This window comes from Stegodyphus dumicola, chromosome 4 (genome assembly GCF_044657685.1).
Source record: "Stegodyphus dumicola isolate Sdum_Otavi_A_Nest chromosome 4, ASM4465768v1".
Classification (NCBI taxonomy): Eukaryota; Metazoa; Arthropoda; class Arachnida; order Araneae; family Eresidae; genus Stegodyphus; species Stegodyphus dumicola.
This window is the reverse complement of record NC_140771.1, coordinates 97,871,238-97,895,458: the sequence shown is the minus strand read 5'-3', so window position 1 is coordinate 97,895,458 and position 24,221 is coordinate 97,871,238. Positions and strand designations below refer to the sequence as shown.

The window sequence follows — 24,221 nt, the reverse complement described above, 5'->3', positions numbered from 1 at the left end:
TCCACAAAGGCATCTCTTCCCCTTAAGCAGATAGCTCTCGAGGGCTTTGCCATAATCAAATAAACAAAACCAAACTTATAGTTTATTTTAGTTTCTCGAGTTCTGGTCCTTTATCCTTCTATTTTGCCCTGATACTCTTCCATTTTGCATTATTTTCTAGAATCCTGACTCTTTTTCAGATCTTGCAAAATTTTAACAGTTGGTAACGCTATCCGATACATAAAATCTCTTCTATTAACACTAATTACAAAAATTGTATTGCATACAAATATTAATAACTATTGAGGCTATTAATATACCATAGTTACTCTTTTCAGTGTTCACCATATTTTCCGTCCTTTTCTTATTAATTTTACCGTTTGAAAAACAGAATGGGGAAAATACACCATATACGCTATTTCTTAAGACATAGCTTAGATGATAAACATAACACATTAAAAAGCACACATAATGATATGCTAATATTATTATTATATTATGCATTTTAAAGGATTTATCAGTTTCGATAATATTCTTTTTAACTAACAAAATACTTATATATTTACATTGTTACTATAAATTAGGAATTAAATAATATGCTGAAAAACTAGGAAAAAATTGTGCGAGAGGGAAAAATATGTGTGTAAACACGACATATATACATCGGAGCAGTTTATACCTTGATGAGTAATTGAAATTACTTATAAAACTACTTTATTGCACTTTTAAAGGATTTTAATAAATTTGAATTAAACATTGTTGTATAGACTTTTTCTTTTAATTATTTCTTTTGAATTCGACAATATTTTTAACATTATTTTTACTATGTTATGCAAATTATATTTATTTTTTTATTTTTTAAATTTTTGTTACTTTATTGAATTGTGTTTGCTTCAGTTTTTGTCTGAATATTGCCGGTTAGATTGCTACCTCTACCTTGATTTAGATTGTGATTTAATTATTATATATATAGGAGTAAAATATTTATCATTCACAATGTTTCTAAAGTGTAATTTAGCATTCTGGGAATTCCAAAGCATTATATTTTATTTTCTAGAGGTTAATTAGTCTTATTCTTTCTTGGCCAAATAGCGTCTTGTCTAGTTTATCTTGTTTTTGCGTTTGGTGTACTATATTTTAGCTGCAGTTTTAAGGCCTTAGTTTTTTTTTAATTAGTGATAATAGCAGTACATAAGTATTCACATAAAAATAGTACTAAATGCGAAACTTCATGATAATATTAATAGCTATTGTGCATAATCGTTTCAGGAATCACCTGAAATTAGAGCCGATTATCTAAAATATTTATAACAATGAGTAATACATTATCCCCCAGTTCATTCTTTGAAGAAAACATATATCTCTAAGCACGTATTTTCGTAGTTAATTACACTGTAATTACAGGGATTATCAGTTTATACCAGTAGTGTCTTCAGCATCATCCCAAGGACCTGTCACTCCTTAATGCTATTCCTGTTCTTGTTCAATGTTCTGAAGAATCGCGTTTAGCAATCCTTGCCAGGAGTACATTATTCTTTACTCCAGAGGTATCGGGAATACAAATACATTTATAACTACATTATCAGTCCTGTCGAGGAACTTGAGTGTTTGGCTTCGGAGATACTGAAGTTAAAGAGCTTTCTTTGCTCAACAGCTCAAGCGTTCTAAATGCTTCGAATTCCCTTTTTTAACTTTAAACGGCACTTTAAAGTCTATCTCCAGAGAATGCTTTTCTAAAGAAGAGTGATAAAAGCATTATTGGACATGTGCTTCCCTGCTTTGCTTCCTCCTCTTTTTTTTCTTACAAAAAAAAAAAAAAAAAAAAGAGAAAAACAAGTTTTTAAGCAGTCTTTTCCCTTTGGAATTCGATAAGAAATCTAAGAATGACGATGATGTTCCAGAGGCAAGTTCTGCATTTGTGATCATTAACTTTGTTATAACGTATTATATTTGGTATCTAATGAAAAGCTTTAAGTAACGCATAAATGAACAACATTTTGAAAAATCTCTGTTATCAGAAGTATGATTATATATTTCTTAAAATAATTTTATTTTCTTAAACCAATTCCTAGATTATCTGTTTCTTTCTCACATAAATGATAGCAGCCTATAGCCTATAGTTTCGTGAGTTAATTCATTTAGAGTGGAAAGCAGTTAAAAGATGCAACAAGGAATAAGTATCCTTGCATTAAGACACAATAACACGCCGAATAAATACTAATTCAGAAGTGAAACAACAAAAATCAGCGTTATATTTACAAACTTTTCAAAGGACTAGTTTCGATGGTTTTACCGAACCACCATCCTTAGCTGCAAAACCGCAAATGTTTTGCAGCTGAGGATAGTGGTTCGGTAAAACCATCGAAACTAGTCCTGTGAAAATTTTGTAAATATAACGCTGATTTTTGTTGTTTCACTTCTGAATTAGTATCCTTGCATTATTATTATTTCACAATCAACTATGATAAAAATGTCAGTTAGATAAGTTTCTTTTAAACTGAGGTATATCGGGGTTTGAAAATTTAATTGGGCGTTTTCATTCAATGCCACGACCAAAAATATGCTTATAATTTTTAAAACTGCTGTAAATTTATGATGCTATTATATTCAAACGAAAGAATTGAAAATTGTATTTTCAACATATAATTTCATATATGTTGGTACAGTAGGCGCCACTCAGTGGGATCGCTGAATGTTATCTTTCGGATATCGTTATCGATTTGTCCGAATCTCCCCGGTTTCTATGCTAAAACATGTAAAATGCTTCGTTTGTGATAATTCTGAATAATTCGTTTAATATTATCAAAGTATTATAAAATAATTCTTAACTGAAAGAAGTCGCCAAATAAAATCAAAACAGATTAAAAATTCGCAATTGTCAGGAAACTATCAACAAGAAAGATATTAAGTCGCCAACTTGTTTCACCAGCTTGTTTTCGATTTTAGTCAACCATTTAAACATAGACAGAAAAACATCAATTTTAGTTTGGCGAACATTTTGAATAATTCTGAAGAATCATGGAATCATGGAATATTTATTGATAGCTTTGACAGGGTATGTTTTTAAGTCAGAAATAATATTAGTGGTCATATATATTCAAAATAAAGTAATTAAAAGTAAATCAAAAAGACTCAATTTACTTTTGGTTTTGGATTTTTGCGATTAAAGACTTTTCTTAGCCTTTTTATAAACATGAGTTGAAATTACTATTTAAAATGCTTTTTCATTCTAAAAATTTTTTCTTTAATGATTTTAAATTTAATTTGTGTTCCTTGGAGATGGTGTATGGAAAGATTTCTTATTATAGTAATAGTATATATATATATGAGAAGGATTATGTCCGAAAAGTACCTAAAATATAACCTGTTATCACGTTGTGCGGTTCTCCGCAATCTGGGGTGTAAAAATCCATGATGAATGAAAGCTATGGCCACAGCCTTTCCAAAATTGCATTGTCATATTTCATTCAAGGGATTTATTTGTAAAAATGCGGAATTTCATAACACATGTAACGTTGCATTATTTAGAATCAGTTTTGGTTGTATTTATTTTGATCAAAATGCTACTTTCATAATTTTGTTCGCAGTATTTATTTTTGAACGGACAACAATATAGCATCAAATGACTTTTCTTTGTTATTTTTATTTACATTTCAATTGAATTGCTATACGTTATGGTTTTAATTAAGATCCTACAGTAATTTGCTTTACTCCTCTGTGATAACAGAAACTGTCTGTTTGAATTATGATGGAATGATAACTTTTCATTTATAATTTTCTACATTAATTTCATTAATAGATCTTTTCTTACTGTATGCAGTGGCACAGTTGGGGGGGGGGAAGGAGCATATATCCACGGGCGCAGCATCCAGAGAGCGCCAAGCTGATGTTTTTCATTGCTTTTTGGCAAACAGGAGGTGGCGCGAAATCTTCAGCTGCCCCCCCCCGGGGGCTGAAAACCCTAGATACGCCTCTGACTGCATGTAACGCGAAAGTCTATATTTTCATATATTAAACTGGTTCTTAGACTGGTTAATTAATTGCTTAGTTGGGCATTTGTTTTAAGATCGCTATGAAAAACTTGCATTTTTTTGTCATACCTTCTTTCATTCGTATTCTTCCATTAAGGACAAAAGTTTTCTATTTTTAACGTATTGAAAAATCCTCTTAGTTTTCAAGTTACGTTATTTATTTAAGTATTAATTTAATTAAATGACTAAATACTATATTAATTTTGAGATATTCAGTTTCAGGATAGAAACTTTGAATAAAAACCGAATATCAATAAAAGGTTTGTGAATAATTTCGTTTTAACATTCGCAATGAAACATATTCCACATTTCATCTTTTGAACTGAATATGATCTTACCATTTAAATGCAACTCTATTTATAAATTTTATCGCAAGGAAATCCAAATTTTATTCTTAACAATTCTCACTTCATTCGCTATCAGAAGCTTTTGTTGTCGAGGAAATTTCGGTCTGATTTTCTAGAAAATTTCACCTTCAATTAATTTACCGTTTATCATGATGTTCAGTATTTTCAAAAGCATAATAATTCATTTTAATTGTCACGAAAGGTTGTCCTGTCTTTCATTTTTGTCTCCGTAACTGATGCACTTCCCTCTAAATTCAAGCAACATCTTAAACGTTTTTCTAAATTATGTATGAAATTAATATTTCATACGAAACCTATAGCCTAATGATGATATTTTCCATCGACTGAAATGAATGACACATGCAAGCAAGCCAATTAACGCAGGAGGGCATCTACATAAAGTTTATTGAGTTGATCTGTGGTGGTTCGTTGCCTAATTAATATTGGCAAAGCATGCAATATATTTATATACTTTAGGACATATGCTCTGTGAAGGACTAAGATATATATATATATTTGTAATATAATATAGTTGTTATTATGTGCTCATATTCGCATTACGAATGGCATAAAAACCTACGCAGCAAGCCTTTTTATCGAACCGAGATTTGTTCAGCAAATTAATCTATTTGGCCACTGAGAGACCAAATACAGGCTTATCAAATATCTTTTATATATCTTAAAATAATAAACAATAAATGAAATTGCCCTCTGAACACTTCAAATTACATTTCTGCACTTTGAAACATTTACCACTAAAGATTTGAAAAAAAAAAAAAAAAAATGAGATTTAAAAAGAACTGCAGTCTGATTTTTATTTGAGAATTTCAGTTTAACGTCAGAAGTAATTTTAAACTAAGCATGGGCTGCTATTTAAAAATTAGTGCTTTAGTGCTTCCTTCCTAAAAAGTCAAGATGAGAAATGAGCTGTTTAAAATGACAAAGGCGAATGAACTTGCACTAATATAGTTAAAATGATCGAGTTTACAATAATTTACACTGCATTTTCATTTCCAAAATTTAAATAAAAAACTTAATGAATAAAATTACCTCAAATACTATCCGATACACTATATTTAGAAAATCAAAATTATCAACTTGCCATACGTTATCAAATCAAGAAGCAACATGAAGCAGAAACCTTGATATTTTTATTAATTTAGTGATGCGTTAACCTCGAAATAATATCGTGCTAAAGACAACTTAGTGCACTCAATCTAAAACCTTAATATAAGTTTGTAATTTAAAATATTTCTTTGCTAAATGCTTTATGGAGTAATTTAAAATACGTTTTAATAAAATGTATTTTAACAGAAATTTATCTGTTGATTTACAATCGTATTTGAAAGGGTTTGGGATTAGATTCATGGAAATTTAAAACCTTTGCCCAATATTTAATTCGATAAACAGCTCAGCGTTAAAGATGTGCTGAATTAAAAAGTAGTAGAGCCTGCTAAGATACAAAAAAGTTTGAAAGGATATGAGTTTATTACTTCTATCGTATAAACGTTTTCTTTCTAAGCTTCAAGTGTTTCAATGTCTAAAGCTTCTCTATTCAGTTACCTATCTTTTCAACTTAAACTATAATCACCTGCTTAATCTAATGTACGCTAAAACCAGTTTAACCTGGCGATCTACGACGTGTCTGTACAATTTCAAGTTCTTTCTCATCTCTTCCTCTAAAACTGAATGACAGTCTACAGATAAAAAAAAGTTCAGGTCATTTCAAAGTTTACTCCCTATAAAAGCCCCTTCTTGTTTTATTACCTATTTCGTGAGGTCACAGTATGACATTTAACATTAAAAACAGCTCAACACGGTCACTAGGTCATAGGACCCCTGTGTCGTTTATGATACATGTGTGAAACACAGTAACCCTTCTAATAGGAAGCTCATATTTAAAGACGGCTACGGGCGCAGATTTTCGACATTTATATATATAGCTGTTATTTAATTTCAAAGCCTTGGGTGATATGCGAAACTGAATTCTAAGCAGAGAAGGGAGATATCTTGAGCAGGAAATACGACTTCATCTTCTTGGATTTTAATAATTATGAAAAGCTAACCTAAGCTTTAATGCAAACTATGTTACAACTGCTCTTCTTATTACTCTGATGGTCCTATTATATGGTGGATTCTGTTTAATATGCAACAAAGTAAGTTCTGTTATAGAATAATTCTTAATATATTTTTTATTAATTAAACTACAATTTTCTACTACAGATGCTTAAATTGGAATCTGAGAGTGATGTTTCATAAACTGGAATGAATTTAGGAAGAAATATGTGAAAGGTGATTAATTGATGAATTCAAAGCGCGGAAGTGATTATTTGCTTTATAGAAAGAGATGTCTTCGTGGAGGAATTTCTTACGGAAATTAGGTGGAATTTACTGATTGTCAAACCATGAGATTGTTTGAGCCACCATTCCATTCGCTGTGGTTTGAACTCAGGATGAATTACTAATGTTTATTCATTTCGTCAATGATGCGCCGAAACATGAAAGAATCTCTAAAAAGAGTGTATTATTAATATTATATCATTTCTTCCAAATATGTTTCTATAACTACCATATTTCCAAGCTTATTTTCCTCCAATTTTTGCACTAATTTTATATATCGAAAATCGAGAAAGAGAAATTAAGAGAAAAATTTAATTTCCGAAGGACGCGGTTGTAGTAAGGATACACAAATGAAAAATAGTCATGGACAAACTACAGAAAAATTTTCCGAATATTATTTTTTAAGACAAATCTACCTTTTAATAAGAATACATAGTAATATTAACGTTACACTATCTAATAAGATATCTACATTTTAAATTCCCTGTAACTTGAATCTCGCTCGTTCTTATTATTGTCTCGGTTATTTCTTAGATCTCAAATTACACGTAATCAGTTATAGAAGGTCAATGCGCAGCTGGTTCGGCGAAACAATACACTGAATGTCAGTTTGCGTTTGCTTCGCTGTAATGGACCGGTTCTTGTAGTCGACTGGCATAAAATGCAATAATTGGAAGGGAAAGGTTCGGTGTGGCGTTCGCAAGTAGTTTGCGAGGGTAGTCTTTTTTCAGTAACACGAAAACACGGGCATTTTAAAATACAAGCAAATTCGTTCTCTACACGTACTGAGAAAAGGGAAAATTACACAGATAGTTTTTACCTTTTCAGGGCTGGGGTGGTGGAAAATACGTCAGAAAACAGGGTTTAAGCTGTTATGTAGCATGGAGAACGCGATTTTGCTTATATGCGTTATCTTGTTTCTATGCAATTTGTGGAACGCGATAATTTTAATTATACTCAACATTGTTGCTGTATATTTTAATGTCTGGTTTGGAAATTCATTCATTAAGAAGTTAAATATCACTTAGAACAGCAAAAATCTCCTAATTGTCAATAATGCTCTAGAACACAGTGCTGAGACCCTCATGATATTGTATCCAAATGTGGAGGTTTTTTCCCTTCCACCGAATACCACTTCTAATCCAACCAATGGATAAAGATAACATAGAAGAAGTTAAACGAACTTTTAAAAAAACGCACAGGAACTGCCTGAATTTGTAATGATGACTGACCAAAATGAAGGACGAGCAAGGCACTTTATGAGAGACATTGGAAAACTTTTCACTCCTTACCGCAAGATGTTTAATGGGTTGCATCCCATGCAAAGCTTACGTCTCATTGTCCCAAGCAAAATCCCCCCCCCCGGAGGTTGACTCAGGCGAACGCCTGGAAAGTACTGGTTAGGATCTGTACCTAGGCAGTTTCAACCACGAGGACATAATAATAGACTTCACAGAAGGCCTGAGGGCTCTCAGGACAGAGTAAGGCTCGGCAGGGACTGTACTTGTGCTGCCTTGTCTGCCCTTGCTCTGTGGGGTCGCAACATTGTGGATTGATCAAGGGCGGGGCGGCACTTAATTCCGATAGGCGCCCTATTAAGGTCGCATTAGGACGGAGGCCGTCTCGTTCCATCAGCGTTGTCCCAAGCAAAAATCACTAGATACTAAAAATAATTGCACCATGTATATCTATTTATAAAGCAGTAATTGAAATTCTTGAAGTTAACATTTGCTTCGTTTGTCCCTTTTAATTACAATAATATTAAATTTGTATATTTTATGCATACTTTCTTAATCTGAACTACATCTAACTGTTTTTTTTACTACAGAAATTTAACTTTGTGGACAGCGAGTTTTCCATATGCTCAATGTGTTAAAGACCTAACCTTCGTGTTCAGCAAGGATTTGCTGTAATTTTACAGGAAAAGGAAACGTTGAAATGAGAACTTTATAATCTTAGCTCATCTGAAATTCATTTGTCTTTAGAGGCCCACCAGCGGCCGAGCGGTAAAGTCGCTGAACACTGGTAGTTCGGTCAGAGGTTCGAATCCCGCGAACGGGCTGGCTGCATGGGCGTTTTCGTGGCTTTCCCCATGTGTAACGTGTATACGAGCCAGTTTCCCTTAGAAAGTCCTCCACGAAGGCATCCCTCCTCTTAGGCAGATAGCCCTAGTGTGCTTTGCCATAATTAAATACACCAAACACCATTTGTCTTTAGAGCCCGATTTAAAGATTAGCGCGTGCGCCAAGTGAATTTTTCCTATCTCCGTTTGTCTTTATTAAGATTAATTTCTTGAGTTTTCTGTTGTGCAAAATAGATTTGAGATTAAATATAAAGTCTCTCATGCGCGAAGAAAGTTTCGTAATCGAATGTGACATCACATTTTACTACTGTCATGGTCCTCCCTCACTTTTTTTCCGTATGAGGACAAATTCGATTTCGCGGTTCGATTCTTGTTAAAGAGTGTTTGCTTTCCACTCAAGCGCAAAGAAAAGAGATCAATAACCAATATAAGTAATCCATTAATTTAAAAATACCACTTAACTGGAATAAGCAAACAAATTCTATATATACCACAAAATATTCACAATTGCTATTAGTCTACTTTTCTATTTTCAATAATTGTTTACTTAGTTTCAATTTATTTTAATAATAATATTTAAATATAATTGCTACTCCAATTCTCGTTACAATAATATGTTCTTAAATATATTTGTAATTTTTAAAATGTAATGTTAAAGGTTTTATAAATGTAATGTTACCTTTCAGCTAAAAACAATTTCTTTACAAAGAAAAAGCAAAGCTAATCGTAAGGAGGATTCGATGCATGAAGGATTGTATACGGCATTTATATGAATTCATAACTGAACATAATTGTATGGGGAATTTATATGAATTCACATAACTGAATATAACAGTATTGGGCATTTATATGGATTGAGCCTAATTGTATGGACCATTTATATGAATTTATAACTGAGTATAATTTTATGGGGATTTTATATGAATTTATAAATGAACATAATCGTATGGAGCATGTATGAATCGTATGGACATGAATTTAAATAAATTCATATAAAATATATTTAACGTATCTTAATCTCTTCCCCCAAAATGACAAATAATGTATAGGTTTGAATTTAAATTGAAATTATAAATGGATTTTTAATGCAGATTTTATCACAACCGAGCCTGTTAGAAAACATTATAGTTTAGATAAACGACTCTCTTTTTCAAACATTGGGGAATTTAGTTTTAGTTTCATTTTATAAATATCTGTTGATGTATTTTTCTCTTTTTTAAGGATCCCTAATTCGCTAATGATGACAAAAGAGGCACACATTTTTTTTTTCTGTAATTATATCCTCGAATTAAAATAATGCATTAGAGGTACCTATTGCACGATTAATTTCTTTCGGGTTTTAAAATAATTATGAAAGATGTTTTTGGTTTAACAGAATGATTTTCATGCTAGCTAAATTAAGCTTTATATTGTGTTGATAATTGATTCTGACTTGATGTTATGTTAAGTCAATATTCGTTTCCAGTATTAGGAAGTAAATGCAAATAAATATGCACATGAGTTTCAAATTTTTAAACGATATGTTCATGAACGTTATAACTTAATAATAGATATGTCACAAGGAAACCCAGTTATATTTGCCAATTTTAGGTTTTTATTTTCGAGAACATAAATGGCAAAATTCAGCTTGATTCATTAATTTATCTGAAATGCTCGAAACTGATGGCTATTGTTACTAGAATTACTCATAATGTTCAGAAAAGATTGATCACCGCTGGAAGAATTTTATCAATATAAAAATCTCAAGTATTGCTTATCCTCGTACTGCAAAACTCTCAGTTAATACAATATCTAATATGTTTTATAAAAGAGGAAAATTTTCATATTTTGATATGCAAGAATCGTGCAACTCTTGGAGAATGAATTCAAGTTAAATAAATTTGTAATGCCTGTTACCTATTAGAATTCAATATTTTTAAACTAAGTATAACGGAAAAAGAAAATTGCTTTTTTTCTGTGTTTAATATCACAGTATTGGGCAAAGGAAGCATTCGATATAAAATTTATAGCTGGTACTAAGGAGACTACCGTATTTTGAAGGTTATTTTTCCCTCTCGCATATTTTCCCCTTAGCTTTGCAGCGACAGGTTCTGAAAAGTTTGAAACTATTCGCATAATTTTCAGCTTTCCCTATTGTAGCTAATGTTTCCCTCAGGGGAACATTATCTACAGTGTACCAATAAACAATATTCCTCTGAGATTGCAGTGTACCAATAAACAATTACAATGTTTATTGGTACAAAATATTTGTATTTTTATCCAGTTCATTTGTATTTCTATTTTTGTACTACCATTTAAGTTCATTTTACCTTCCTTTGCACTTATTATTTGAAACGTATTTTATGTAGATTCTATGTTAAGCTACACAGCCATGCCAGGTGATCTCACATCTAAAAAAACTTCAAAACGAGTGATTTCACCTTACTCTTTTAAGGCTTTTCTCTCTCTCATTTCCTCATGCCTTCGTGGTGTAATTGGAAGCATGCTCGATGCGTAATTGAGAGGTCCGGAGTTCGAATCTGCGACTGAAATGCTGATTTCTTCAGTTTTCCGACATCGAAAAATTTTAGTCACTATACTATCGTATCTACTGTTTTACTACTTGTCTACTGCTGGTATGTTCGATGCTTCGAAATCCATTTGTTTGTTGCCCCTTTCCCCTTCGTTCGTCTGATATCCCTCTTGGAAACAGCGGTCAAGACTCATTTATGTGAGGTGCCGCTGCGGCTTTACAAAGTAATGGAATCAGTGATGGTTACCAATAGTTTATACACTACTACTTTCCATTTAATATGTTCTTACTGTATACGTGTTCTTCGCAAATTAAATTACTTGCGTCATTTTTCTCTCTCAATTTTCGGAGGATAAAATTAGTTAGAAAATAGAGAATGTGTACTAGAGAATAGAGTATTAATTACTTTTATTTCTGAGAATTTAGCATGTAAGACGTATGGGATATGCTGTGTTCAACTCATTATGCACAGCATGTCGAAGAGTTTACTGACTCGAATTTTTATTTAGAACCTTCCAAATTTAACGGTGTCAAACACCAGGGGTACTGAGTGCGATACCCTACCCCTAATCGAACTAAAGTGAATATTACGAATTAAATTCTGCCAATAACTTAGATCAATTATCTTAAATAATGATTAAATATTAATAATTTTTTAAATTCAATTTATAATACGAAAACTGAGAGAAGCGGAAGACGAAAGCTGCTGAGCTGGTGCATAATTCATAAGATAAATGCTAATGACTCAACGCCAATAAGAAATAACATATTTACACGAAAGATATAATAAATACAAATAGAAATACTATATTAATGTAAATATAACTCAAAAATGTGTAATACTTTCAAAGATAACATGTAATACATTACTTTTCCATCCCAGTCCTGGGATTTAAAATTGTTGGTCATACTATTGTAATTGTAGCTGTAGGTTCTGAATTCAGAGTTTGAGATATTTCTTATTTAACACGAAAGAGCCATGTTTCACACCAATAAAGAGCAAAACTTTAGTTTAACAGTGGTGTAAACTACACTGATGGTCATTAAAATTATAACACCAGGAAGGAATAACCTGACGAACGTCAAAATAACTTGAAAGGAAGAATAATTTAGGATTTGCAAATGATTAGTATTTCAGCGCATTTAGACGACAGAGAGAGAAATGACATCTGAAATACTGTATAAAAGAATAATAGATTTCCCATTTGAAAAGCGCTTTGTAAAGTCGCAGTTTACCCAGAATATCGTATTATGCCTTGAATAATAAGAAGAAATGCTTGGCAGCAAATGTTAAAATTCGAGAGTGGCAGGATCGTTGCTTGTCGAGAGTGTAGAATATCGTCCGTGATATCGCCCGTTGCACTGGTCGATATCCAAACACTGTCATGCAAATATGAAATCAATGGGTTGCTAGCGGTCATACTGAATGTCGTGCAGGGTTTCAACGCCCTCCCATGACTAACGCCAGAGAGAACAGACATTTTGTGAGGTTAGCCCTGAGAAAACGGACAGCCACATTATGGACCATTAGTCAGGAAATGGGCATGTTTGTAACACGCCCACGATCCGCTCGTACGGTGCGTCGATCTTAAGATCAGTTTACACCTGTCAGAGCGGCTCGGAGCGAGTCGCTCCTTACGATTACTTTGACAATGTAAACGCTCACTTCGACGGTGTAGAAACGTAGGGGAGATGAGTCAGCGCTTCCTTTTCTACTTTGAACCTGTTGAAAAATCTCTTCGGGCAGTTACTCCGAGCAGCGTTCGCAGGGACGTCGTTACAGTGAGTTCTATAATGCCGAAATTAAACGATAGCCAAACCATGGCATTTTTTAATGCATACGCATCTTATGAAGTGTTTTACTTCTATAATTATGTGAGCTTATCTTCATTTTTCTACAAGCATCCCTACATAAGGATGCAATAAATATATGATATTATATACTATAAAAATAAAAAAAAAAATATGAAAAAGATATGTAGATCTGTTTCATTGGGGATACTTAAATTTCTTGCTTTGTATAAAAACATTCTGGGCTATAATTCGTTACAATTCAGCTTGGATGTGTGAGTGCAAGTACTGAAGGTGCATTAAGGTTTATACAAATTATGCTAGATGAATTCTAATCTTCTTAAACTATCCGTTTGAGCATTTTAAAAGTAAAGTATAATCACTATATTTAACCATTATTAATTTTGTTGATATCACCTTGTGTGTTGTCCAGAAACACAATTTCAGTAGGATCCAAAAGTAACAATTTGCGATAAATATCTTCCTGTTGGAACTATGTCATAATATATATATTCTTTTACCTGTGGTAATATATGTAATGCTCCCAAGTTTTTTGCTACTTCTTATTTATTTAAGATTTTCTGAATAATTAGGTAGACATTATACAGTTTACTTCTGTCGTGTTAATGGTAGCTTTTAATAAATATTCCATGTGTTAATTTTGCATTCTTCTCTAGAAATAACACAGTTCCAGTCAGAACTCTGCATAACTAATTCATGCACATAGAGCTACTGATTCTGTGGATTCTGGATGAATAAATATATTCTTTCTATTAATAAATAATAAAACACATTATTACTTTTACATTATTTTGTAAATGATTAATTAGGTGTAAATAAACAGTTGTATATAGTACAAAAACTTTGTTAATTTGAATTTCAGTAACCACAGTTGACTAAATAATTTCTCTCAAACTGAGTTTCTTTTAAAATCTTGTATCTGATATGCAATAACGTTTTAGTAACTTTGGACATTCTGGTCCGAAATTCATTTAATAGTTCATTTGATACTTCTAATTCATCGCGGCAAGCTACCCAATCACGTACCAATTTTCTTTTCTTTTTTTCTTTTTTTTTTTTTTTTTTTTTCTTCCTAAGAGCAGAAATTAATTCGTTTGAAACTGCTTCGCAGACTTCAAGCACTGCAGCTTAAGAACATCTATGTATGTTCAATGCATATTCTTTCCTGCAGCTGCGACGTCGGTATCCATTTCGTAAACAAACGGAGGCGAGTTGTCAGTCCACTCTGATTGGTGTAAACAATCTATCAGAGTACAGGTCCGTTCACTCGGTTCGAAACGCCCGGAAGAGCGGCTCGCTACGAGCTGCTTTGACAGATGTAAACTGGCCTTTAGCAGCAGCGTAGATTATCAGCACGGCGATCAATACTTCGGCTTCCCTTGACAATGCAACATAGAGAGAGACAGCGATCGAACGTGAAAGCTGGATACAGGAGTGGCACAATGTCGTCTTTTCAGACGAGTCCCGGTTCTACGTGCAGTATTCTATTGGCCGTATACGGGGCTGGAGGCTCGAGGAGACTGCACGTCGCTTGCTTGCATTCGATTGCGGCAAAAGACCTTTGCACCTGGTGTAATGGTTTGGGCAGCCATGGGGTACACGACAGGCATATCTCTAGTTCGGATCGATGATAATTTGAACGCAGATCGATATATTTCTGACATCTTACGTCCAGTGGTTGTGCCCTATCTTCGAGGCTTGCCAAACGCCGTCTTCCAACAATATAATGCAAGACCACGTGTTGGACGTCGTGGTCTAACCTTCCTCGATACACAGGGTATTCAGTTGCTGTCCTGGCCTCCACGGTCTCCAGATATGTTACTCATTGAAAACATCTGGTCATGGTTGCTGAAAGGCTGGCCCGTTACCCCTCTCCAGCTAATACGGTTGATGAAATGTGGCATAGACTTGAAGTAGCATGGAATGGGTTGACCGTTTCTGTCATTCATGCCCGGTTCGACTCCATGCCTAACCGGGTAAGGGTTGTTTCTACTAATTTCGCTCCTCTGTAAACCCCCAAGCTGCTTACAAATTTAATCATTTTGTCTTCATGCCATACTGTTTACGCACAATAATTATCTTTTTTATATTTGCTTTCCGTCATGGTGCTGCAATTTTAATGGTCAGCAGTGTAGTTTCATAGATTTCTGCACCTTAATTTACAAAACACTGAAACTGGAGCCACATAACTTTTATAAACACTTGAGCAAATAAAGCCTATAACAATTTTTTTCGAATAACTTTAATGCAGACAATTATCAATGCTTTAAAATCAAAACTTCGATTTATTTTTTAGGGTTAAGGCTATATTTCCATTTTAAATATGTTCAATTAGTCCTGATTCTTAAATATCTCTCAATCGCGTTTTGCATTATAAGAATTTCTTTTTTCCTTAAAAATATCATATTTAAAAAAACCATATTAAATAAGTCATATTTAGACTTCATTAAAAAAATTGTTTTTCACAAATCCTCTAAAGTTATAGGTCGCCATCTTCTCATGTCCCTTTCAGTAGGCCAAACACGCAACAGTTACTGCTAGGGCATTCATGTATTTAACAGGAATGCTATTACATGGATTTATTTAATTTATTTCTTGTTGACGATTTATTTCTTGTTTCATAACAGTTATCATGATATATAGGTTAAACGCGTTTTCATGAATAAGCCAGCCTATTTTTTTATCGTCATCTCTATACAAGGCAATGATATCATAAATAAATATTTACTCAGATAATTTTCATATTAAGCATAATTAATTTTTATTTGTTGATTTGCTCCGAGATGAAGTTTGCCTATGTACAAAAAAGCTAGTTATGACATTAAATCCTCTTGAGAAACTTTCTAAGCGTGAAAGTAAAGAAGCATTTAAAACATTTTTAACCTCCTCTTGGTTAGTAAAAATACGCTCTTTTTCTGGTACATCTTGAGGAATAAATCCATGCTTCATCTAGTGTAACTAAATTTTTTATTTCTCAACAGACAAAAATGTTTCTATAAAAGGGTGTACTATCATATCGGTGTCTTTTCTTTTTACTGGACATGAGACGCGACGCTTGAAAGTTGCTCCAAGGTCAAGAAATGGTGGATTATTTTGAATCAATCTGGTTGTGATGTTTTTAATAGTTGCCAAGTAAATGAGGGGTAAATGTAATGAAATACTCTTTAATGGCATTTGAACGACCTTTCCGTTATTAGGCTGATTGTGTAGTCTTCGGATGAGCACTTTTTATCACCATTATTTTTATGCAAGGCGGATCTGACTCTACTGCTTAAACTTGGACTTTACTCTAAACTGTTTGAAATATCTTAACTTGTTTTCATTGTTCCGCCCAGATGGGAAAGTGGTTAGTGACTCTGACTGCCTTACCGAAGGGTCCGGGTTCGAATCCAATAGATGGCACTAATGTATTTGAGCGTCATTATGCGCCTTTATAATAAAGTGACCACCGCTTTCGGCCCTAGTTGCAGCCAATATCTGTAGACGGCTTGGGCTTGCCATTTGGGGGGGGGGATAACTGTTTCAAAGTGCAAGAATTTTTATTTAGAAAAATCATTTACAGATGGAATTTTAGGAAGAATCATTGATATAAGTGATTTATATTGATTGACTGAATCATTTTCATAGATGAACCATTGAAATCATTGATCACTAATTGATTATCTATCAATAATTGATAGTCATTATTAATTACTGATTAATTATTGCTAATCTTTTAGTACTGATGGTTATTGATAGACTGATTTCCGTAGGTATATTAATGATGCCAACGAAACGATTTATATGTATCATCTTTTAACTCATTATTACTTTAATTATAAAAGTATTTATGTTAAACAATTATTTTATGCTTACGTTTTAAAAAAAGGAAATATGTGACGTTTAAAATAAAAACCGGCATTGTTAAATTCGTCACCAAATATCCCGCAGATGCTTTTTTTATTTCAAGTTAACGTATTCAGTATCCTCGCAAAATATAAAGCGCTCTCTTTCCACCGAAATATTTGTTACAAGTTTGAAGAGCATGAGAACAAAAGACATTCACGCCTAGACTTGACTATTTTTTTCTTTATTGAATGAGTGCACCAATCTTTACGTGATGCTGATTTAGGATGAAATTATATTATAGCATTTTACTCCACTATTTTCATACTTAATTTTTAACTATAAAATTTTATGTTCTACAATTTTTAATTTCTGGGACATTCTTAAACTAGAAAGAGTCATATCTTATCTGCTTAATTAATTTTTTAGATGCTAAATTTCAGACTGAAGTTTCTTTTTCACGAGAGCTTAGGAGTCCTCAGTAGTACGTGTTTGCAGTTTGCAGTCAGGCTACTGCAATTTTAAATCTAACTAAGCTCAGACGTATTGTACGTACCTGTTGATAGCCGACGGCTAGGTTAAATTAAGGGCCAACTACGTTAGGTATTTTGTGTCTAACTTCGGCTAAATCTGTTTAGCTTAGTATTAGGTTAGTTTCTTAGTTTCTTATCTTGAGTTAAAAGCCCGGGTGGAAGCTTTCCTGTAAGCCCGAGAAGGGGGCCATCCGTGATAATTTTTTAAGTGAATAAAGGGTATTTTAACCCTTCTCTGAATTCTGTCGTTAAATACTCGAACTCAGTGATAAGTCGCTACCCAGTTCATTAGGTTCCTCTACTTAGATAAGTACCGAGCAACATTATAAGGTCTACAAATATCTGCGTTTATGAAAGATTTCAATTTTTTCACATGATGGTAAATTGCTTAATATTTTAATTAATAATTTCGATATGAAAATCACAACAAACTAGCATATCAGAATGACGAATGCACATAAAGAATTAATTCACAGGTGAATATTTTTTGGCATAAGAATAAATTTTATTTCTAATTTTCATCAGTACGTAGAGCTGTCAGTACGTAGAGTATTACAACAGCATAATAAGAAAATAAGGGATATGAAACCTCTCAATTTTATAGAACCCTAATTGTGTAGAACTAACTCAAAGTAATTTAAATCCTATTAGTCTGATAAGCGAATTATCGCTCTGTCTGAAATATTATAACAAAGTCTTAAAAAGGTTTTAAATAATCTTTTCGTTAACTCTTGTAATAAGCAGAATGCTTCTGCGTACAAGCAATAAACTCCGCCACTGGTACGTATTTTAAATAACAAAACTGAGATTCCACATTAAAAGTATTGTAGTCGAAATCTACAAAAACTAAACTACTTAAGTCGCCTAAGAACTTTAAATGGCTAAAGCCGGAATATAAACAGTAGAGCTGGGAGGCAGAAATTAAAGCTGCGAGCACACCTTGCAAAAGCTTTATCTCTAGAACTTTCGAAATTTTTTATTTAAATACATTTAATTTGGATTATAATAAAAACTACGAAAAGAGATGTTGTCAAAAAATTATAATAATCGGTTAATTAACATTAAAAAATCTTACAAGCTTGTTAGAATATTATTAAAATGTAGTAGTTCATCGGTTAGTTATCAGGTAAACATCAGGTTTTAAAGGATTTTAAAACCGCACATTTATTGTGTTCTTAAAGCTAAAAGCTAAAAGCTAACTGTAAAGGAAAATCTGCCGGTAAATGTTCAAATGAAGTAAATTTTATTGGCCAAAAAAATCTGCCACTGTAATTAGTCTTTAGGTGCAAACTAAATTTTGTTACTCCAATATGCTTTTAGCGATTTCCTAAAACACATCTTTCCATTAATATACATATAATATATATAGAAAAGTAAGAAATTTAGAACCTGCTCAACGCAAAGACCCAAAAAGAGTGAAATACAATACTAATTATTTTCAAAATATCCAGTAAATACAAATTGAGAATTAAATAAATGTGAAATTAAAACATATACCAATACCAGAAAAAAAATAAAGAAAAGAGAGGAATTAAATTAGATCTGATGTAACGTTATCAAGAGGAGGAAACATCAGACCCAATTATAATGGCCTTCCCACGAAAACCTTTGCGTTTCTGTATTTAAAACAAACTGATGAACCATTCTAAAGTTTGTAAAAAATAACAGTTCATCCGAAAATGTTTAAGTCCTCCTCGACGCAAAGGAAAAATTCAATATCAAATCAATAAAATTATATCTTTTCATTGAACACAAAATTGAAAGAATTATTAGTCCAAAAGGGGTTTGTCTCTGAGAGACTACTGTTTTCTTTTTGCGATTTTGCGTCGAATCAGTCTGAATGTTCGTTTCACTTTTCAAACTGTCGCCATGAAATATTATCACCCTGTATTATAGTTGAGGAAATTAAATAATGAAGAATCTGCATAAATGTATGTTTCTCGCATTGTGATAAAACAATGGTACCTAGGGCCATCGAATTTTGAATGGCCTAATCCTGCTGCGAATATGGGCATCTGGAAGTCCAAATTTGAAATTTGTTTTATTATCGATTTGATATTTTGTAAGACTAACGAATTTTGGATTACCAAAATCAAGGATTTCAAAGCGAGCAATGGTAACGTTGAACAGAAAAAACATTTTTATCTCCAGCGCTTGAGACTTTGTATCGGAAATTCTAAAGATATGTTCAATTTAAAATTATTTTGCGATATTGCTCTTGAAGTGAATTTTATGGTTTATGTGCGAAGAACATGATATTTAATAAAAAAAAAGGTAACACACAAAATGTTAAAAAAAGGTCCTTCGGACGTAATTTAAAATCTGAAACCTTTCACATTTTCTTTCTTTCTGTTTTTTTTTTTTTTTCTCTCTTTGTTTTTATCTGTCGTCAGCAAGAGCGTTGGCCACCATACAAGAAAGAGTACGACTTTGCTCAGTTCCGCTGCGCAATTTCGAACGGCAGCAGCCCGAGCAGATGGGTCCGAGGGTTTCCCCCTTTCCCTAGCACTAATCTTTCGAAAGGACTTTCGGCTCGCCGCATGTTTAGGGTGCCCCGTGCGGCAAAGAAACTATACATTCACAAACATCCATGCTTTCTGAAGGATTCGAAATCGGGCCCTTCGATAGGGCAGCCAGAGTCACTAACAACAATCCCGGTTGGGTGGCCCCAAATAAATGAAGCTCCAAAATTTCTTCAATTCCGAAAAAAAAATTCACTTCTTGAGAAGTAAAGTGAAGTTTCGTAAAATGGTAAAGTCTGCAATTTTTTTTTTTTTTTTTTGTATTTAATAGAGAATTAACATTTTGTTGTTTTATAATTTAAACATTATATCATTTCCTTTTAGGAATATGTACTGACAAAGAAGACAAGGAAAAGCAAGCCGTGCATGGAGCGGACTTTACAGCCAATACTACTTGAACTATTTACTCGGTAACGTAATATTAACGAATGCGACGACTCATCCGTATCTTCTCTGATCATATTAACGCCAAAGCCACTTTTTACTAACTCAGGAACGGCTCATTTCTAAGATATGGTTGAGCGGACTTCCCAAACTAGTATTACAGGGGCGCATCTGCTGCTGGGTTTTTTCTTTGCTGTTTTCACTTGTAGTTACAGTTATCCAGACATCTATCACGTTCGACCAAGTAAGTGAAAACTTCATAAAACAATTAATTCCAAATGCTTAAATATTTACTAAGGCATTCAATTAGTGTTAAGAATACTGTTTAATTATTTCTTTTAATTGTGTTCAGGAAAAAATGTCTAAAATATAAATTATATTATACATATTCAATTATTTAAATGCTATGAAAAAGTAATAATAGTAACTTTAGTAAAAATATGGATTAGGTTTTTAGAGAGAAATATAAAATTTTCTAGTTTTTAAAAAATTTTATTGCTGTTTTATTTAAGTTAAAAATTTTGTGAATATTACTTACGTATTTTTATGGTTCTTCGGAATATTTTTGAAATATTTGAGTTAATTTTAAATTTTATTTATTCTTGATCGCTATAGTGGTAAAATTATGTATTTTGTTCTTACCGATCGATATACCTTAATTAAATTATGCTTACATTATATGATAAATATGCAAAATTATTCAAAATTTGTCTGTGTTGAAAGAAAATATAGAAATGAATGCTACTTTTGACTAATCATAATCCACGCTAAGCATCCTTATTAACAGATAACTTTCTTCTTTTAAACTAATTTCTTCCTCTGAATTCAAAACTAAGAAATTGTTATTGGAACTTCAACTAAACATTTATTCCTTTAAACAGTTCTTTTTGAGGGAAAGGAAGCACCTATAAAATTAAACTCATTTCTTAAGCTTATCATAGAGATAATTTTTTAAAATACAAAATGGTTTACTAATAGTCTACACCTGCTTCGCTGCTTTGTTTCTGAACTCAAAACGAGACAAAGAAATTTTTAAAACATATTGATCTGTTAAAATCGATCTGTCGCTTCAACACCTTCTTTTCTGTCATAAAGAAAGAAATCAAACAGACAAGATGTTAAGTACTACATTTTCACTATATTTCACATATTGTGTGACCTTAGATAACGCAATTTTGATTATTCCTTTGCTAAAAACACATTGTACCATTCAGCAGGGTTGAGGATAATGTAGGAATAAAAAGGTTTCCTTAGAAAAATTGGTTGTATAAATAATGTCTGTATTCTCATTTCCCAGTTTTTAGAATGAACATTTCGCATTCTTTTACTCGTACTCAGCATGTTTAAGATAAACGAAATGGAACAGTCAGTCGAGTTCACCCTATTTCGCGAATGAATGGGTCAAAAATGCTCATGCGTATTCCTGCTTAAGATCCCATTATCCATCATCAAGCGAAATATTTTTAAATAATCAGTATAAAATATTTGGACAAAATAATGGCTTTATAGGAGAACACAATTCCATCTTAATTAATTTCGATTCTGCAGAGAAGCTAAAGTCCAGGAACTTAACATTTCAGGCTTCTATTTGAGATTACTTTCAGTACCGTAACATGCAAATGCGTCTTCCTGCAGCGGCTGGATGCCCCAGTATCTACGTATCTAAAATGGCTAAATATCAAAAATGGGAATATGGTTATTGAATATTGGGGAAGATTTCCCTTAATCTTGAGGCCTGAGATATGCATCTAATAATCTAATAACATCAATATTACTGGCCTTTAAAGTTAAGCCTTTAAATATTGATTGAGGAGAAGTTTTACAACTTAATCTTTTCTTATATATATTACTTAATCTTTTCCTATTGTATATCTTTCCTTATATATGTTTTACAACTTATATACCGTATAAATTAGACTAGCATGTGACAAATGTCAAAATATAAGAAAGATACAGACAAGTACAAATACAAATACAAATACAAATAGATCCAAATAACAGAAAGATATTTTTTTAATCTAAAGTGCTTTACTTTATGGTTTCCTAGACGTGTATTAGAAGCAACAAATTATGCAGTTATTTGGGAATGACCGCATTACATAGAGATAGAAATGCAGTGAAGTCTGGCATAAGAAATGTGAAGCATTTCCCTAAATAAAAATATTTAAAGCACCTTAATAAAATGACTGAAGTTTAATGCCATTATGTGCCGGATTCATAAGAAAAATGTATATACAGTTTTTTAACATATGGTATATGTGTATTGGTTTCAAAGTTGAACTGAATCATCATTATATATGCAGTATAGTGTTTGATTATCGGTACTCTCATGACTGTAATTTGTGACGCAAGACATTTGCTAATGAATTCAAGTAGTAGCCTTGGGAAACCTTTAAGGACGTTTAGCGCAGGATATCGATTATGCTGGAGATTTTTTGTCTAGAAATTACTGCGGCATGTGCAGCAATCCCTGTGGACACATTGACCAGCGTTGTTCAAGCACCCGCTCGCTGTTGTACTATGCGCCTGGCCACTAAGAGCGACATACTGCCTGCTATAGATAACATTTTGACACTTTTAGCACTCTAAATATTTGTAGAGGTATATGTGCAGGGAGATTAAATTAAGCCTAACCTAAAGTATGATATGTATAATTGTATATATCTATAATGAAATTCAGTACTAACACACAGAAAAGAATTAACATTCATTAAAATGTGCATACACATTTTGACGGACCCTTTATATGCGATGAGATATTGAATCAACCCTATATGGTGGTAGCAGTATGATTACAAGGATAATGTAAATCATGGTCCATTGATATACTTTCTTTACTCTTAACATTACATTTTTGAAAGCAGCCATGTTAAACTTATGCAAGCGACATACGTGGTATTCCCTAATTAGAAGTGTATTTTCATACGTCCACAGCAGTACAACAAATTATGAAGAGAAGTGGCGGACACAATGTTATCTGCATAAAGACAAGCATGAGACGTACGAAGATTATACTATTGGTATTAGCTTAAGAATGGTTCAGTTCGTTAATGCATTGCTGGAAAATATTTTAGTCAAATTTTGTTTTAAAAACAGGTTTTTTTTTCTTGCATTATAAAGGTATGATTGGGTATATTTACCAAACAAATTAATTGTTATTAGTTATGTATTTCTTTAGAAGTCCCCGTTTGGGGAACATGGCATTTACGAACTGTTTTTTGAACCGTTGTACCATGTATTTATGGAGTACAACAATGCATTTATTGCAATGATTCTTAACTTTTTTTTAACATCGTGCTTCCTTTCCTAAGACGTAAGACATTGCAAACATATAAAATTAATTGCCCATTATTACTTATCCAGGATAAAAATCTGTTAAAACTACCAAAATGAAATTAAATTCCGGTAAGGGTTTTGTATTGCAATATATCAGTTGTAAATAAGCATGACCTTCCCAATTAAAGGCACGCAGGGAAAATCCCCAAAACTGGAATTATGGCAGGCAAGACATGAATTTTGCAACTGAGTGATATTATCGCTTTAATGCTGCTGGTAAAGTTTCGATTTAATTCTAATTGCATAGAAGATTTTACTTTCAGTTTGCTGTTACGTAAGTAGATGTGTCGTCAGCGTTATTTAAGAATCATAGGGCATAGGTTAATTTTGAAGTGACGCACTTGGAAATAATTATTATATGCATACCCCTATTCTAGGAGAGAAAGTGGAACTAACCAAATTAAAAAAATGACATTGTAGATTAAGGTTAGAACTTTATGTTACACATGATGTTGTAGGCTACAGGTTTCCACATAATATTAAGGGCAAAAATAGTACTTCTTATAATAGCAGCGGT

At 32.6% G+C, this 24,221-nt stretch overlaps 1 protein-coding gene across 1 annotated transcript in view; it reads left to right on the top strand.

The window, feature by feature from the left end:
* LOC118188136 (uncharacterized) overlaps positions 1-24,221 on the top strand; it is a 106,032-nt gene that overhangs the window by 4,897 nt on the left and 76,914 nt on the right. Inside the window, exon 2 of the mRNA XM_035358493.2 lies at positions 20,309-20,612. Within this exon, the coding sequence (XP_035214384.2) occupies positions 20,498-20,612 (115 nt within the window). The 5' untranslated portion in view covers positions 20,309-20,497. The remainder of the gene's footprint in view (positions 1-20,308; positions 20,613-24,221) is intronic.